This window comes from Ranitomeya imitator, chromosome 2, assembly GCF_032444005.1.
Source record: "Ranitomeya imitator isolate aRanImi1 chromosome 2, aRanImi1.pri, whole genome shotgun sequence".
Lineage (NCBI taxonomy): Eukaryota > Metazoa > Chordata > Amphibia > Anura > Dendrobatidae > Ranitomeya > Ranitomeya imitator.
The window spans coordinates 47,124,554-47,142,417 of NC_091283.1; the positions used below are offsets into that span (position 1 = coordinate 47,124,554).

At 42.2% G+C, this 17,864-nt stretch overlaps 1 protein-coding gene across 1 annotated transcript in view; it reads right to left on the reverse strand.

Moving 5' to 3' along the window:
- AXL (AXL receptor tyrosine kinase) overlaps positions 1-17,864 on the reverse strand; it is a 120,863-nt gene that overhangs the window by 51,843 nt on the left and 51,156 nt on the right. The window contains exons 3-5 of the mRNA XM_069746639.1: positions 16,941-17,041; positions 16,104-16,286; positions 1,300-1,380 (exon numbers count right to left, since the gene is read on the reverse strand). Of these exons, the coding sequence (XP_069602740.1) occupies positions 1,300-1,380; positions 16,104-16,286; positions 16,941-17,041 (365 nt within the window). The remainder of the gene's footprint in view (positions 1-1,299; positions 1,381-16,103; positions 16,287-16,940; positions 17,042-17,864) is intronic.

Sequence of the window (17,864 nt, forward strand, 5' to 3'; positions counted from 1 at the left end):
ATTCTGCGATCATCCACCACTGTTGCCTTCCGTGGGCGCCCAGGTCTTTTTGCATTGATGAGTTCACCAGTGCTTTCTTTCTTCTTCTTTCTTTCCTTTCTTTCTTTCTTTCTTTCTTTCTTTCTTTCTTTCTTTCTTTCTTTCTTTCTTTTCTTTCTTTTCTTTCTTTCTTTCTTTCTTTCTTTCTTTTCTTTCTTTCTTTCTTTCTTTCTTTCTTTCTTTCTTTCTTTCTTTCTTTCTTTCTTCTCTTTCTTTCTTTCTTTCTTTCTTTTCTTTCTTTCTTTCTTTCTTTTCTTTCTTTCTTTCTTTCTTTCTTTCTTTCTTTCTTTCTTTCTTTCTTTCTTTCTTTCTTTCTTTCTTTCTTTTCTTTCTTTCTTTCTTTCTTTCTTTCTTTCTTTCTTTCTTTCTTCTTTTCTTTCTTTCTTTCTTTCTTTCTTTCTTTCTTTCTTTCTTTCTTTCTTTCTTTCTTTCTTTCTTTCTTTCTTTCTTCTTTCTTTCTTTCTTTCTTTCTTTCTTTCTTTCTTTCTTTTTCTTTCTTTCTTTCTTTCTTTCTTTCTTTCTTTTCTTTCTTTCTTTCTTTCTTCTTTCTTTCTTTCTTTCTTTCTTTCTTCTTTCTTTTCTTTCTTTCTTTCTCAGGATGTACCAAACTGTAGATTTTACCAGTCCTAATATTGTAGCAATTTCTCGGATGTTTTTTTTTCTGTTTTTCTCAGCTTAAGGATGGCTTGATTCACCTGCATGGAGAGCTCCTTTGACCACATGTTTACTTCACAGCAAAACCTTCCAAATGCAAGCACCACAACCTCAAATCAACTCCAGGCCTTTTATCTGCTTAATTGAGAATGACATAACGAAGGAATTGCCCCCACCTGTCCATGAAATAGCCTTGGAGTCAATTGTTCAATTACTTTTGGCCCCTTTAAAAACAGGGAGGCACATGTTAAGGAGCTGAAACCAATTTTAATGTGGATACCCTCAAATAAAAGCTGAAAGTCTGAACTTCAACTGCATCTGAATTGTTTTGTTTAAAATTCATTGTGGTAATGTCTATAACCAAAATTAGAAAAATGTTGTCTCTGTGCAAATATATATGGACTTAACTGTAGGTCAATGATCGGGATCGAACGGTTCTACAAAAGCTCGATTGCCAGTTATCAGCCCATGAAAGGGTTGTTGACATCCATGTAAGATCTGATCTCATCACCACACTATACAACCCCCTTCCTAAACTGTACAATGCAAAGTCTGATGTCAGCCCTGCACTATACAATATAGTATCTGATCTTCTCTATGGTTTACCTTTAATACTTGCGGTCCTGGATGTGGTAACACCTTTTCCATTATGAGCTTCACAGGAGAACAAAGAGGATTTATTAAGACCTGAGGGAAGAAAGGAAACAATAAGTGTTCTGTACCACAACTCGCTGATACACAGCCCCAGCTAGGATCTGCTCTGAGGGTATAAAACAATATATTGCAGTACAAACGAGTCTACATCAGACTTGTCGGGTCAAGTGTACAGACCGAAGACAATGGGTATGTCATCAGAGGCACAACATCATTTATAGGGATGGGTAAAGACGGGGCGGACATATCATTGGTGCCACCTGAGTGGTCACACAAGGGATCAAGCAGTAAGGGGGCCACTACCATCTCCAAAGCAGGTGGAAATGTGCACTGATGAGCGAATGGGCTGCAAAGGGCCCATATAATGCTCTTGCACAGGTGCCCTCTTTTGTCTGTGTCCACCACTGGGTAAAGAAGTATGGTCTGGAGCATACTGTCATCTAACCATAACTCAAGAAGGAGCGTAACTAAAGTAGACGAGTTTAGTATGTGGAATGGCTCGTAGAAAATACTGCAATGTCAATAGAAACTGTCTGACGTCAGCAATATGGTCAGGGTCCTTCAAACATGAAAGACTCTGGACATGATATACAACGTGTCCCTGAATGAGATGCTGTAGGGTTTTCGACTTTGCAAGATTCATGTGTGACTGTACAAGACCCTGCGATCTCACGCTCCGGTGTCATAGTCATAGGGGTCCAGAAAGTTGTGTGGGAATGTTGTTTGGTATGGTCCACACATGTACTGTTCCCTGTGCCTGCCCATAACATGGAGGAAAATAAGCGGTCACCCTTGAGCCTTTTTCCCTTAGCTTTGAGTTAATAAAGTGGGGTCCTCTATTTCAGATCTTTTGGCCAGAAAGGAGAGCAGTTACAAAGAGGATCTGTCATTGTGGAGGACCTGCCATGACCTGTGCCCAATGATTTGGATGGACACTGCGTACTGCTTCACATCCCCTGTGGAGGCACTGCAGAGAAACTGAATACTTCCAAATTTGCCCCCAAATTAAAGCTGCTTTCTGGTGGTACCGCTTCTTGATCACTTATCATCTATTAGAAATCGTCCAAAGAGGACCGACCCTTTAAAGGGGAAATAACAAAAAATCTGCTATGTCATAGATATGTATGATAAAAATCACATTTGTAAAGTCTATGATTGTGGCCCCCATGAGTTTCAAGCGTAAAATGATGTATATGTAGCATTCAAATGCTTTTGAAATCAGTAGTGCCCAAGATAGCAGGCATAGTATACAATCATACCATACAACTGCTATGGTGCCCATGAAAGGAGGGTGTTTTGTCCAAGTTAATTTCCATCCTGCTGTACATACTGTATATGGTGGGTGTCGTAAGACGTGGACTGGGCCATTCAGGCCCCCCAGCTCACGAGTCACATATCAGTCACATGGCTTGCCGCCATTGTTGTTATGCCACTGAGGCGAGACTTTCACGACTCAAACTTTTCTTTAGAAATATTGGTAATTATGGGTTTATCAACCAACTATGGTTCCGTCTTTAATAGTAAGAGGTGCAACTGTAGTATGCACACCCCAAGGTCCTGTAACAGAAGATAATTCTTCCATTATCCCCTTTTTAGCTACTCTTTTGTTAACTAAACAAATTGACAAGCGACCAATCGGTTATGACCAATCCGAGGGTGATCAAGGAGTGGAACAGGCAGCCACGAGAGGTGGTGAGTTCTCCTTCAATGGAAGTCTTCAAACAGAGGCTGGACAGACATCTGTCTGAGATGGTTTAGTGAATCCTGCATTGAGCAGGGGATTGACATGATGACCCTGGAGGTCTGTAACAACGCTAACATTCTATGATTCTATGATTCTATGTCAAGGCCTGAAAAAGTCAGCGAAATAGCGACGTCAGCTCTATGGGTGTAGACTCCACTAAACAATCCACCATATCTCAGCTGTTGGACTCTTTAGTTTTACGCAGAACAGGTCTATAGATAATGACCCGTTCTGTGTGTCTCTGCGTGGGGAAGGCTGGCACAACCACCGCCACTCCCCGTCTTGTGCTCTGAATTATTATTATTATTTTTGGCACAGCTTGAATATATATGTTCCCCCTGAGGGAAGTCATTTTGTTTCCAAATCCAACTCTGGAATATGCAGGCATGTCTAAGCGCTCTATTTAGCATGATCTAATAGGTGAAATGCTCCAAAACAAACCATTCATACGTCATAATCTGCATCTGCCCCCAGACACAGGACGGGGTCTCCGAGACCTGAGGAATGTGAAGACGCAAAGAAAAGGCCATATTTACATGTGAATAGCAGCCGTCCTCACTGTTCTGCTCCTAAACCAGGGGCCAAGATGGAGTTTTCTGCCAACTTAGCAGAACTATTCACTATTTTTAGCATGTGAGTAGAGGCCAATATTGTAGGGACAAGTATCTGCTTCATAATGCACCATGCAAATCTGCGATACCAAGCAGTGAATCTTATGATTCCTATGGATTTTTCTAGTTTGATGTGCATAAGGTTTCATTACTGTATAAGGCTAAATTTTGAAAGTTGAAAGCCATTTGTGCAGAAATGGAGCCAGTGGTATAGCACGTGACCAATACGACTGACCGCTAATTGACTGTAGTGGTCAGTGCTGACTACGTATAAACAAAGAACTGGCTTACCGAGGAGTAGAAAGTGGAGGTAAGTATAGATTACGGTGTTTTTTAATACCGTTTGTGGCAATTGTAACTATTATTTTGTTTAAAAAAAAAGTATAAATTCCTTCATTGCCCTAGACCACCAGGGATATAGAAACTAACCCTAACCATTATAGCCTACCAAGAATATACATTTTAACCACATTCATTAAACTACAACACAAGACACTATCATTAATCATTACCCAACATTGTCAATGATATACCATAGATTGCAACCCCTTAACTGCCTTAGACCAACAGAGAAACAGACATTAACCCTAATCATTACCCTAGAATACCAGGAATATGGACACTAACCCCAGTCATTGATATAGATCTCCCAAGATATAAATATTAACCCCAATCATGGAATTGCATCACCACAGATATAGACAGACATTAATACCAATCATTACCCTAGACCATCCGTGATATAAACATTAATCCCTTAACTTCTCTAGACCACCAAAGATACAGGCATTATCTCCCATCAGTACTCTAGAACACCAGGGATATAGATACTAACTCCTTAACTTCCCTAGCCCACCAGAGTTACAGACATTAACTCCAATCAGTACCCTGGACCACAAGGAATATAGATCCTAACTCCTTAACTGCCTTAACCCACCAGAGATACATATATTACCTCCAATCAGAACCCTGTACCACCAGAGATATAGATATTAACTCCTTAGCTGCCTTAGCCTACCAGAAATACAGAAGTTAGGCTACTTTCACACTGGCGTTTTTTGCCAGACGTCGCAATGCGTCATTTATGGCAAAAAACGCATCCTGCAAAGTTGTTTGCAGGATGCGTTTTTGCCCCATAGATTAACATTAGCGACGCATTGCGATGCTTTGCCACACGTCGCAACCGTCGCACCGTGTTGTGGCGGACTGCCGGGAGCAAAAAACGTTAAATGTAACGGAACTCCGCCCCCACCTCCCCGCACCTCACAATGGGGCAGCGGATGCGCCGGAGAAATGCATCCGCTGCACCCATTGTGCAGTGCATCAAACGCTAGCGTCAGAATTTCTGCCCGACGCATTGCGACGGGGAGATTCCGACGCTAGTGTGAAAGTAGCCTTACCTCCAACCAGTACCCTTGACCACAAATTATATATATACAGGTCCTTCTCAAAAAATTAGCATATAGTGTTAAATTTCATTATTTACCATAATGTAATGATTACAATTAAACTTTCATATATTATAGATTCATTATCCACCAACTGAAATTTGTCACGTCTTTTATTGTTTTAATACTGATGATTTTGGCATACAACTCCTGATAACCCAAAAAACCTGTCTCAATAAATTAGCATATCAAGAAAAGGTTCTCTAAACGACCTATTACCCTAATCTTCTGAATCAACTAATTAACTCTAAACACATGCAAAAGATACCTGAGGCTTTTATAAACTCCCTGCCTGGTTCATTACTCAAAACCCCCATCATGGGTAAGACTAGCGACCTGACAGATGTCAAGAAGGCCATCATTGACACCCTCAAGCAAGAGGGTAAGACCCAGAAAGAAATTTCTCAACAAATAGGCTGTTCCCAGAGTGCTGTATCAAGGCACCTCAATGGTAAGTCTGTTGGAAGGAAACAATGTGGCAGAAAACGCTGTACAACGAGAAGAGGAGACCGGACCCTGAGGAAGATTGTGGAGAAGGACCGATTCCAGACCTTGGGGAACCTGAGGAAGCAGTGGACTGAGTCTGGTGTGGAAACATCCAGAGCCACCGTGCACAGGCGTGTGCAGGAAATGGGCTACAGGTGCCGCATTCCCCAGGTAAAGCCACTTTTGAACCATAAACAGCGGCAGAGGCGCCTGACCTGGGCTACAGAGAAGCAGCACTGGACTGTTGCTAAGTGGTCCCAAGCACTTTTTTCTGATGAAAGCAAATTTTGCATGTCATTCGAAAATCAAGGTGCCAGAGTCTGGAGGAAGACTGGGGAGAAGGAAATGCCAAAATGCCTGAAGTCCAGTGTCAAGTACCCACAGTCAGTGATGGTGTGGGGTGCCATGTCAGCTGCTGGTGTTGGTCCACTGTGTTTCATCAAGGGCAGGGTCAATGCAGCTAGCTATCAGGAGATTTTGGAGCACTTCATGCTTCCATCGGCTGAAATGCTTTATGGAGATGAAGATTTCATTTTTCAGCACGACCTGGCACCTGCTCACAGTGCCAAAACCACTGGTAAATGGTTTACTGACCATGGTATTACTGTGCTCAATTGGCCTGCCAACTCTCCTGACCTGAACCCCATAGAGAATCTGTGGGATATTGTGAAGAGAAAGTTGAGAGACGCAAGACCCAACACTCTGGATGAGCTTAAGGCCGCTATTGAAGCATCCTGGGCCTCCATAACATCTCAGCAGTGTCACAGGCTGATTGCCTCCATGCCACGCCGCATTGAAGCAGTCATTTCTGCCAAAGGATTCCCGACCAAGTATTGAGTGCATAACTGAACATTATTATTTGTTGGTTTTTTTGTTTGTTATTAAAAAACACTTTTATTTGATTGGATGGGTGAAATATGCTAATTTATTGAGACAGGTTTTTTGGGTTATCAGGAGTTGTATGCCAAAATCATCAGTATTAAAACAATAAAAGACGTGACAAATTTCAGTTGGTGGATAATGAATCTATAATATATGAAAGTTTAATTGTAATCATTACATTATGGTAAATAATGAAATTTAACACTATATGCTAATTTTTTGAGAAGGACCTGTACTAACTCTTTAACTGCCTAAGAACACCACAGATACAGATATTAACTCCAATCAGTACTCCTCAACTGCTGTAGCCCACCGAAAATACCAATATTAACTCCGATCAGTAGCCTTGACCTAGAGGTATATAAATACAAACTCCTCAACTGCCGTAGCCCACCGATGATACCAATATTAACTCCGATCAGTACCCTAGACAACCACAGATATAGATACTAACCCCTCAAATGCACTAGACCACCAAGCATATGGACATTTACCCCAACTATTGCCCTAGACTACCAGGGATATTGACGCTAATCCCAATCATTGTCCTTCACTCAATGATTGGGATTACGTCCTTAACTGCCCCAGACCACCAGGGACGTAGAAAAAGCTGGCCATGCAAACGAGATGGCTGACCATTTGTTCAGCAGGCTTCTGTCTCTTCCAACTGAAAGTTTAACAGCCCGATGCTTTACTCTACATGACTGTCAGGGGTGATTCGAGAGGCCCCCATAGACATCAGATGGTCGGTTTAAATGGCCACTGACCAGTTACAAAGGCTTACATTGGCAACGCAGCTGAAAGATATGTGCAGTTTGCAGCTGGCCGCTATGACAGGCAGGTGCTACACAGTGGGGCCCAAGCAAAACTTCTGCACCAGGGCCTACTGGTCCTACAGGCTTGGTGTTCCCGCGCTGGTCACCGCTGGACGTGCCTTGCAGGTAGATGCATCATTTGTGTGCAGAAAATTGTGGGTTAATTTATTTTATTTTGGTGCCTTAATAACAAGCAGCAATCGGCTGTGTGTAAATTTAGCTGGAAGGAAATGCTCTTAATAAGAGCTGTTTGCCCAGAGAGCGTGAGACAGAGAGTGAAAACACCACAGAGAGAGGAATGTGCAGCAGACAATGAGTGAGGGGTATGAAGGGGGAGCGCAGGGATGTATAGAGGACGAGGGGAGACCGATGGGGCCGAGCGAGCTGACATCTAAAAATCACCCCACATCATCCCACACCTGTACTGGACATTGGAAACTGCCTAAATCCTCCTGGGGGCAATACGATCACTAATCTGTCCTCATCTGGGCACCAGGACCCCAGTTCTCTGCCAGATGTGTTGCAAAGGGACTTTGGCATCTGGAATTGATCAGACCTCGGTTTGCAGCCTCCACCCTCACCAGACGGAGGAATAGAGACAACAACACAGCTGCCTTGTGGTCAACCCAATGACGTCTTGTATGGAGGAGAACTTATTATCATCGTACTGAGCGGTTATATAATACCGTCGGCCAGCGCTGCTGCCTGTGATTTACTGATAACATATTGGCTATAGATGCTCTCCACCCTGGGATAACGAAATCATCATTAGGGCTTTGGGATTGCAAAACTCTTTACAGAACCATCATCTAAAGGATAATTGATAAATGCATGACCGCTGGGAGTCTGACCTCCAGCAATCATGAGAACAGGAGCTCCAAAATCCCAACATGTGAATGGAGTGTAGTGAGTATGTGCGAACGCTGATCAACTCACTGTTTAGTGGTGGTCGCACATGCTCATTTCAGCTCTATTCGCACAAGGCTTTCTCATGATTGATGGGGCTCCCAGCCCTCCAGTGATAACACATTTACCATTTCTTCTGTGTAGAGAAGTTGCCCTCACAGAAATATAGAATGTGAAATTACTTATCACATGGGCGAAATCTTACTGCAGCTTACATCATGCGGCTCGTTGCTCTCTTGTCTCTCAGGCCATGGACTCCAACCAAATTTCCACTTTCGGCATGGGTTTCCTATACTGTAATGATGTAAATGAACCGTAATAATTTAATGGAAGCCCATATGACAAAGCTCTCTAAGATTAGAGAAAAGGGATTTGCCATGGACGCTGCAGAAGAGCATGTGAAAATTGGTAATTGGGTTAGGAGTTAGTCTGTGCTTTTTTGTTTTATTATGAGAAGTTCATTAGATTGTTATTGGAGAGCCAACAAGGGCAGTGGGGTACTCGGTACCGGGTCCTTCAGCTCACAGGGAGATGTCACGGTGGCTGAAGCAGTCCGTGGCCCTTGGGACGTCCGTGCTCAAAGGGAAAGGTCTTTAAAGGGGAAGTTTTCGTGATGCCACCTGTGGTATTCGGTCAGGGAGACTGATGCTCCTTTAAGGGGTCTGCTGGGGTGATGTTATGGCAGCTAGATGGTATACCTTCCCACAGGTGAAGTTTATCCACAGGGCTTCCCGAAGTGTAGATGGTGGATGGTGAGAGGCGCAGTGAAGAACGAGGACACAAGGTTGCAGTCTCTTTACCTTTACTGGTGGTTTCAGCATCCACAGTCCAGAGCACCAGACCACAGGGTAGGGAGAGTCCAGCTGGTTTGGAGGCAAGTCCAGAGTCCCCTTGTCCAGGTGGAAATCAGTAGTCTTCTTCTAGCACCTTGGTGTTGTAGTCCCTTACTGCTAAGCTTCTCATAAGGTCCTCACAGATGTTGTAGATGTAATGTCTCTCTCTCTGTCCCCCAGATGGATAGGACAAACCCATATGACCGGTGGCTTGAGGCGTTTTACAGGGACTCTGTCATGCTCCAGCCTCTAAGGGGTGCCACCTTGTCTCCTGGGTGTAGGGTGGGCAGGTAACGTGAAATTAGCTGTCCTGACGGTCTCTGGAGCAAGGCATAAAGGATCGTTGCTCCCTCGGTGTTCCGGCTACTGGAATCCTGCGCCTCAGAAGGAGGCAGCCTGTGTAGGGCTGTTACCCTCCTGGTATCCAATCCTTTGCTACGACTTCTTCTCACCCTCTCTGCAATATAGTTCTCCTTCAGTGTCTCTTTCTAGGAGCTGCTGCACTTAGGGCAGGCACTGCCCCATGTCCTTCTCCTCGATCTCTGACAGGATCCGACCCCTGTCAGGGACCAACTACCTGAGCGGAGCTCAGCCAACAACTCACTAACTTCCTCTCCAGGCTACCAGTTTTACCAATGTGAGGAGTGACCTAATAAATAGGAGCAGAGCTCCCCCTGGTGGCCTGGAGTGTGAAATGTGTTGCATGTTTGTGATACCTGGATGCAGTTGTCCTTCTTTGCCTCCAAACGTAATATCACTCTCCCCTAGAGGAAAATGACATTACTGCAACGACCAGGACCCTGGGGCGCTGTATTATCATACGTTGTATTGTTGAAGCTCAAAAGTTCAACATCCTGGACATTTATGTTTAGTGTGCTACATCAGTTACGTGGAGAGGACAATGCCCCTAATGTCCCCCTGGACCTTCAGCTCCACTGAAGTGATTGGGGCTGAATTTCAATACCACAGGAAGGAAGGAACAAGATGGAAGAAAGGTGAGAGGGAGAGAGGGAGGAAGGCAGGGAGGGAGAGAGGGAAGAGGGAACAAAGGCAGGAAGGAAGCAAGGAAGGAAGAGAAGGAGGGAGTAAGGGAGGAATGAGGGAAGGAAGGGAGAGAGGAAGGAGGAAAGGAAGGGAGAGAAGGAGGGAGGAAGGAAGGAAGGAAGGAAGGAAGGAAGGAAGGAAGGAAGGAAGGAAGGAAGGAAGGAAGAAAGAGAGTGAGGGAGAAAAGAAGAGAGGGAGTGAGGGAGAAAAGAAGAGAGGGAGTGAGGGAGGAAAGAAGGGAGGGAGAAAGTAAGTAAGTAAGGAAGGGAGGAAGGAAGAGATGTCATGGTGGCTGCAGAGAGAAATAAAACAGAGTAGCTATAGAGCGGAAGGAAGAAAGGCGATGGAGAAAGGGAGAGAGGGAGGAAAGAAGAGAAAGTGAGAAGAGGGAACCAAGGCAGGAAGGAAGCAAGGGAGGGAGAGAAGGAAGGTGCCATGTATCAAATCTTGAAAAAAGAAATGAAGTAACAAGACAAAAGAAAGAAAAGAAAAGAACGAGAAAAAGACAAAAGAGCCATGTTTCTAATTTTGTACAGTACTTTTAAAGAAGAACTTGCACAATTTTTTCATGTTGAACAGGACAGACAATATCATAGTGGCTGCAGAGCAGAGTATTTTTTTTTAAGTCCGAGAGGATGCTGTCAAATAGCAACTCATACAGGCAGAAGTGCACACCCCCAGTGAAAGCATCACACCCATTTGGACTTAACTAAAATTAACTCAGTAGGTGTCAAACAATGTGATTACGAATGTCGCTAAAACTGGGAGGCAAAACAAAAAAACAAAAAACGTTTTATTCCGCTCTGCAGCCACTATTGCATTGTGAGTTCAGCTCAACATAAAAAATTTGGTGAAAGGTTCTCTTTAAACTAAAGCTAATGAAAGTTTTTAGTAACTTAGGTTCCTTTTGAAAGTTCCTCAAAAATATATCAATTCTATCTTTTAGTAACCTCTGGTGATGAAATGTTTTTAGTCCCAGGTTATGTCTTTTTGAGGATCTCTTTGTTTTTTTTACCCTTATGATGGCTTCTGGTTTACATTTGGTTTCTAACTCTCTTCCCTTTGCCAACGCTGCAGAAATTTCGCTTCCTTCAATGTTTTAAGACATATGTCAGTGGAAATAGTGAATTTCCCCTTCAAAACAGACAAATGCATGAGTTCTAAGAATAGGATCATAATGGAAAAGTCCCTGGAACACAACTACCAAATGGGAGGACTTAATAGAGAACCGATGAGCACAGACTCCTTTTCAGCCTGAAGAGCCTAATTATTAACATCCCTCCCATACATTTCCTCATCCCTCTCAGGTGCCCACAATAGGGCATAAATTAGGGATCTCACTACGTGATAACCTTAGGACGTTACTGGTCTGTCAATTTTGTCAACTAGATCATTCATTTGGGTATTACTGCAGGAACAACTATATGTTCCTCACCATTCACGACCAGATTCCTCCTTTGGACTTTCAGAATTTCTATCTTGATAGAGACTTGGACTGCACATACACTTTGGAATCAATGGGTGTTCCAAATACAACCACAGGATAGGTGATACATACAGTGAAAGTATTCGACTCCCTGGAACTTTTCAACCTTTTCCCATATATCCTGCTTCAAACATAAAGATAACAAATGTAAATTTTTGGTGAAGAATCAACAACAAGTGGAATACAATTGTGAAGGTGAACGAAATTTATTGGTTACTTTAAATTTTGGTGGAAAATCAAAAACTGAAAAGTGGGGCGTGCAATATTATTCGGCCCCTTTAACTTAATACTTTCTGGCGCCACCTTTTGCTGTGATTACAGCTGCAAGTCGCTTGGGGTATGTCTATCAGTTTTGTACCTCAAGAGACTGAAATTCTTGCCCATTCTTCCTTGGCAAACAGCTCGAGCTCAGTGAGGTTTGATGGATATCGTTTGTGAACAGCAGTTTTCAGCTCTTTCCACAGATTCTCGATTGGATTGAGGTCTGGACTTTGACTTGGCCATTCTAACACCTGGATACGTTTATCTGTGAACCATTCCATTGTAGATTTTGCTTTATAGTTGGGATCATTGTCTTCTTGGAAGACAAATCTCCATCCCAGTCTCAGGTCTTTTGCAGACTTCAACAGGTTTTCTTCAAGAATGGTCCTGTATTTGGCGCTGTCCATCTTCCCATCAATTTCAACCTTCTTCCCTGTCCCTACTGAAGAAAAGCAGGCCCAAACCATGATGCTGCCACCACCATGTTTGACAGTGGGGATGGTGTATTCAGGGTGATGAGCTGTGTTGCCTTTACTCTAAATATATCATTTGGCATTGTTGCCAAAAGGTTCGATTTTGGTTTTATCTGACCAGAGAACCTTCTTCCACATGTTTGTTGTGTCTCTCAGGTGGCTTGTTGCAAACTTTAAATGACACTTTTTATGGATATCTTTGAAAAATTGCTTTCTTCTTGCCACTCTTCCATAAAGGCCAGATTTGTGCAGTGTACGACTGATTGTTGTCCTATGAACAGACTGTCCCACCTCAGCTGTAGATCTCTGCAGTCCATCCAGAGTGATCATCGGCCTCTTGGCTGCATCTCTGATCAGTCTTCTCCTTGTTTGAGATGAAAGTTTAGAGGGACGACCGGGTCTTGGTAGATTTGCAGTGGTATGATACTCCTTCCATTTCAATATGATCACTTGCACAGTGCTCCTTGGGATGTTTAAAGTTTTGGAAATCATTTTCTATCCAAATCCGGCTTTAAACTTCTCCACAACAGTATCATGGACCTGCCTGTTGTGTTCCTTGGTCTTCATAATTCTCTCTGTGCTTCAAAAATTATACTTGTCATCATTAGGCAATTAGAACAACATTGGATTATTCAGAGATCCACAATGAACTTCTGGAGTGAGTTTGCTTCACTGAAAGTAAAGGGGCCGAATAATATTGCACGCCCCACTTTTCAGTTTTTGAATTTCCACAAAAAAGTTAAAATAACCAATAAATTTCATTCAACTTCACAATTGTGTTCCACTTGTTGTTGATTCTTCAACAAAAATTTACATTTATGTTTGATGCATAATATGTACGAAAAGGTTGAAAAGTTCCAGGGAGCAAGGCACTGTATACTGTATAATTTCATGGAAACCCCCAACTGATTCCCCTACAACAGAGATCCCAAATGTCCTATATTTACCTATGACCACAATTACGAGGAGTTTATTGGAGTGATGGTCAAGAATGGGTTCTGCCTCTTCATTCAAAGCCTATGAGGTTGACTATCTGGTGATCTAGAGATCACACTTTCATCACCCAGCCTTCGTAGGATTAAGATAGCTTAATCAGATAAGATAGCCCTTTTAATGTTGGTGTGTCCGGCCAAGAATCTAATGTATTGGAGCCCATCACAGAACCAAGAGGGCAGATATCAGGGGAGATTAAGATCAGGATATTAGATTTTAAAATGCTTGTTCCTTTTGAGATAGGACAGTGTCAAAGATGTCTATCAATAGCTTGTGTATAAAAAAAAAACAATTTGCTGGCATCTGCCAATGTGTTGGCCATGGTCCACAATAATCCAAAAATGTCTATCTGTGGAGTTGCCAATCTCTTGCTCAACATCTGATGTCTTGTAAAAGTTAACAGGACAGGTTGGGATTTTCTGTTGCTTTGATGTTTTCCTCTTGCATAAACTACAGCTCCACAAAGTCCAAAAAAATAGAAGCTAGCGCTAGGCACCAAACACTAACATCAGTGGGATAATAAGATGTGCTAGAGCTAGAAGGAAAAAGTAGTGGCGGTGCTCCTTAAATAGAAATGGACAAAGTATAATGAAAAAATAGAAGGAATTACGGCACCCAAAAGGCTGCATAAAAAACTTCCTTTATTTCCCAAACAAGTGTATATGACAGGAGAGGGTTACATGGTGTTGGACTGGACAACAGCGGTTTCGCGTTCGCTTAAGCTTCATCTGACCCTTTGATGAAGCCAGATGAAGCATAAGTAAATGCGAAACAGTTGTTACCAAATCCTACATCATGTAACTCTCTCCTGTGATATACAGTTCTTTACGCAGCGTGGTGAGTTCCGTTAAGTTCTTCTCCTTTATTGTATTTTATTATTAATTTTATTATTACATTCCCGCAAAGTTAAATTTCTACAGAGTTAAGGAGAAACTTTTGGCTGACGTGAAGCAGCATTTTGTAGAGCAGTAGCCCACGTGGACCACAACTGCCCACGTAAAATATAATCTGCATCGCCAGACACTGAGAGGCTGGCATCTTAAATTAATTGGCCTTGAAAACTCACATAAACAATCGTCAGAGTTAGAAGAAAAATGTTACTGTCTGCACCTAGACATCTGAGCTCATCTGGAAAAAAGGTCAAAATTATTTCGACACACCTGACATACGCAAGCTATAATTACAGAACTTGTACCAATCCAACTGAGGTGTCAAATTTATGACAAAATTGCAAAATAAATGTTCTTTTTGGAAAAAAGTAACCGCCAGAAGCCGCCTGAACTCACGACCTTGCTGTGTAGCATCTGAAGAAAGTTGCAAGTTGTAGACAAAGCCTTTTGTATTCTTGATAACAAAAAAAAAGATAAAAATAACAGTAGCCGTCAAAATACACAGCGAGGAACTTTCAGTCGTTGGTGGAATGTCAAGGAAATTTATTTTGTAATGATCAGATCTTAGAAAACAAATTATTCTGAACACAAAGTTCTTGGAGGAGACGTCCTTATTTTTTTAGCTATTAGCTATTTTTATTTCTTCCAGAAATTTCTCTAAGAAGGACTTGGTACAGTGATGACATTATGGATGATGTCTCAAACTGCACTGAGTCAAGGTATCGAGAGAAGGTGCGAAGGTGGCCATTGTACCCAAAACCATGTTGCCAGAGGGGCTAAGTGTTCCAGATCCAGTAGGGCAGATCCACATTTGAGGTGCTGTCATGGGACGTAGGTGGCATGTCCCAATTTCAACTGTATCATTAGGATTCAAATACAGCCGACTATAATGGAGCAGGGAGCCATTAGCTGTTCTCTCCACCATTCACATGTGCCATGTAAGACTCTGTGCAGGAGGTGCAATGGCGTCACACATCGCCAGGTCACACAAACCACAGAATACAGACCTGCTCCTCTCATCGTGGGACCAAGGTTAAGGTTTTTATTTGCCAGTTGAGTGAAGTGGAGGGGTAACATATTAGAAAGGAAAGGGGAAATTGGGGCATCATAATGTGTGAGGCCCGGGGGCATGACTGGAGGCTTCATAGTGTGTAAAGAGCATTGAAGAGGCATCATACCATGTGAGGTGCATTGGAAGCATAATGTGTGTGGGGCACAGGTGACTTAATACCATTTGGGATGCCCCTCATTGTTTTGGGGGTATTGTGGGGTCATCATTTTGTTTGAGCTACTGTGGGGGCATCATGCTGTGGGGTCATCCTGCATGGAGGGGCAATTTGGGGGCATCATTCTTTGGAAGCACTATACTGTGTGGGGGCACTGTGAATGCTACATAATGCGTGTGGGGCGGGAATCATTTTGAAAGGCCATCATACTATGTGGCGAGGCACGGTAGGGCATCATATTATGTAGGGAGTCACTGTTGGGGCATCATGTGTTTGGATTAGTCTGTAGGGGTTGGGTGCGAGGGGCACTATGGAGGCCTCAAAATGTTTTGGAGAGACATTATGGGGGTATCATATTGTGTGAAGGGCATTGGAGGGGCCATTATATTGCTTGGAGGGCACAAAATAAAATGGGGTATCTATTTGTGTAGGAATAGTGAGGAGCTTTGTAATGGCCACTATTTGTGGGCATACCAATAAGCGACCGGTCAGGGTTATGGATGTGACTATGTGGTTCTCTTTCATAGAATTCATAAAATGCTAGAGTTGGAAGAGACATATTTGTACCAAATTTAACACACTACTCAATAAACCAATAACATCTCCAAGATATAGATCTAAAGACACAACCAAGTCCTCTCGACAGGTCTCTTCTTACCCTTCACGTGCAGCAAGGAAGGTGTGGAGGCCAGCTCATCTACGAGGGAGTTCAGAGGTAGGCCGTCTTGTAGCCATATCACAAATACAGGCCCAGGAGGACCATGAGCATCACAGCTGATGTTAAAAGGCACATTGGCGTAGACGTGTGTGTCCTGTGGTTCATCGGTGAAGATTGGCAGACCTGGGCATAAGAAAACATAAAAATATATTAGTAATTTAAGGCCATATTAACATGGAGGAAGACAGGGCTCTACCGTTTCTGATAAATGGAGTTTTTTTTGCAATGGAAAAATCTAATCCACCTAAAAAGAGAATATTCCTCAGCATAAGCCAAGTCATATGTCTCTCCATGTTGGGGTGACTCATTCTGGCCACGATTGTAATAGCATGAGTAATACAAATATTTAACTATGAAGTGGTGCAAGGATGAATGTTCAGATCTGAGGGAAGTACATGTGAAGAATGCTGATAAAACCTTGAACCTATACAGCAATCTGGGTCTAGCTGCTTGGAAACATTTTTAATTTTTTAATACATCTCAAAGATTTGAAATATGCATTAGATCAAAATTGTGGGAACTAAATATTGTTCCAGTGTAATACTTTATTTCACCTGCGGGGGAGCTGTAGGAAAATGAAGTACTGACAATCTAGTTAATCTAAAAAGGCAAGTTAAACCTTGGTATTTTTTTTTAAACGAAAAACAACTATAGTTTTTTTTCTATCCTTAGTGGATCCGTCTAACAGAAAGGGATCGGCCACAGTTAGAAACAATCTAAGATAAAAAAAATAAATAATTCTCTTTATTTGACATGAATAGATAAGCCACATCTCACCTTCCAATTGCAGGAACGCTGATTCAGATAAGATTTTCTCATTTTCGCCCTCAACTGCACATTGATACCAACCGGAGTCTGACAACTGTAGTGAATGGATCCTAGGAAGGGATGGAGAGTGGAAACGGCGTTAGTTCCAGCAATATCACAGTAGTTTTATTAACTGGGGGATGAAGCCGGGAATAAATTATGGACATTTTTTGTAAATGTAAAAGTTCTGCACTCATTTGAGACTTTTTAACAGTCAGAATATTAAATAGGACATGTAAAAATAAGCAACTTTGTAATCTATCTTATTGGATAAATTTGCTTCTTTCTACCTGCTGTAGGAGTTGACAGTTGGTTCTCATAAAGTTCTATGGAGAACTGTCGGTTCAAGAGAACATGGCTAGAAAAAAATACTTTAAAAATGCAATGATTCACAAAAAATTCAAGTGTTCCAGTGTCTCCCTGTTCCAGAGATACTGCCCCCTCTTTTGCATGTGCAAATCTAGTCTTGTTTACCAAGTAGGTGTGGTCACCATGGAAACACCTGTAGAGAACAGTTACGAATCACGCCCACTTGGCTAAAAAAATACTTGATTTATATACAGGAAAAAGAGGCCCATATTTCAGGAATGGTGAGGCGCTGGAAGAAAAGAATAATATCGCCGGATTCAGGAGAACAGCGGCATATGCACTAGATAAAAAAAATTACATATTCATTTATGTGACAAATTGTATATATTCTATATGTTAGGTCAGAGGAGATCAAATGGGGAAGAACAAAAATCATCCATCAGTCATGTCTGCGTGTTCATGATTAATCTGGGTGCACCGGAAGGGATAAAATAGAACAATAGACATCATTTCTAGTAGTTTTACTTTTCCTTCCACTTTCTGTTATGACCTTTTGCCTTACGCTCAGATTCTTATGAAATGAAT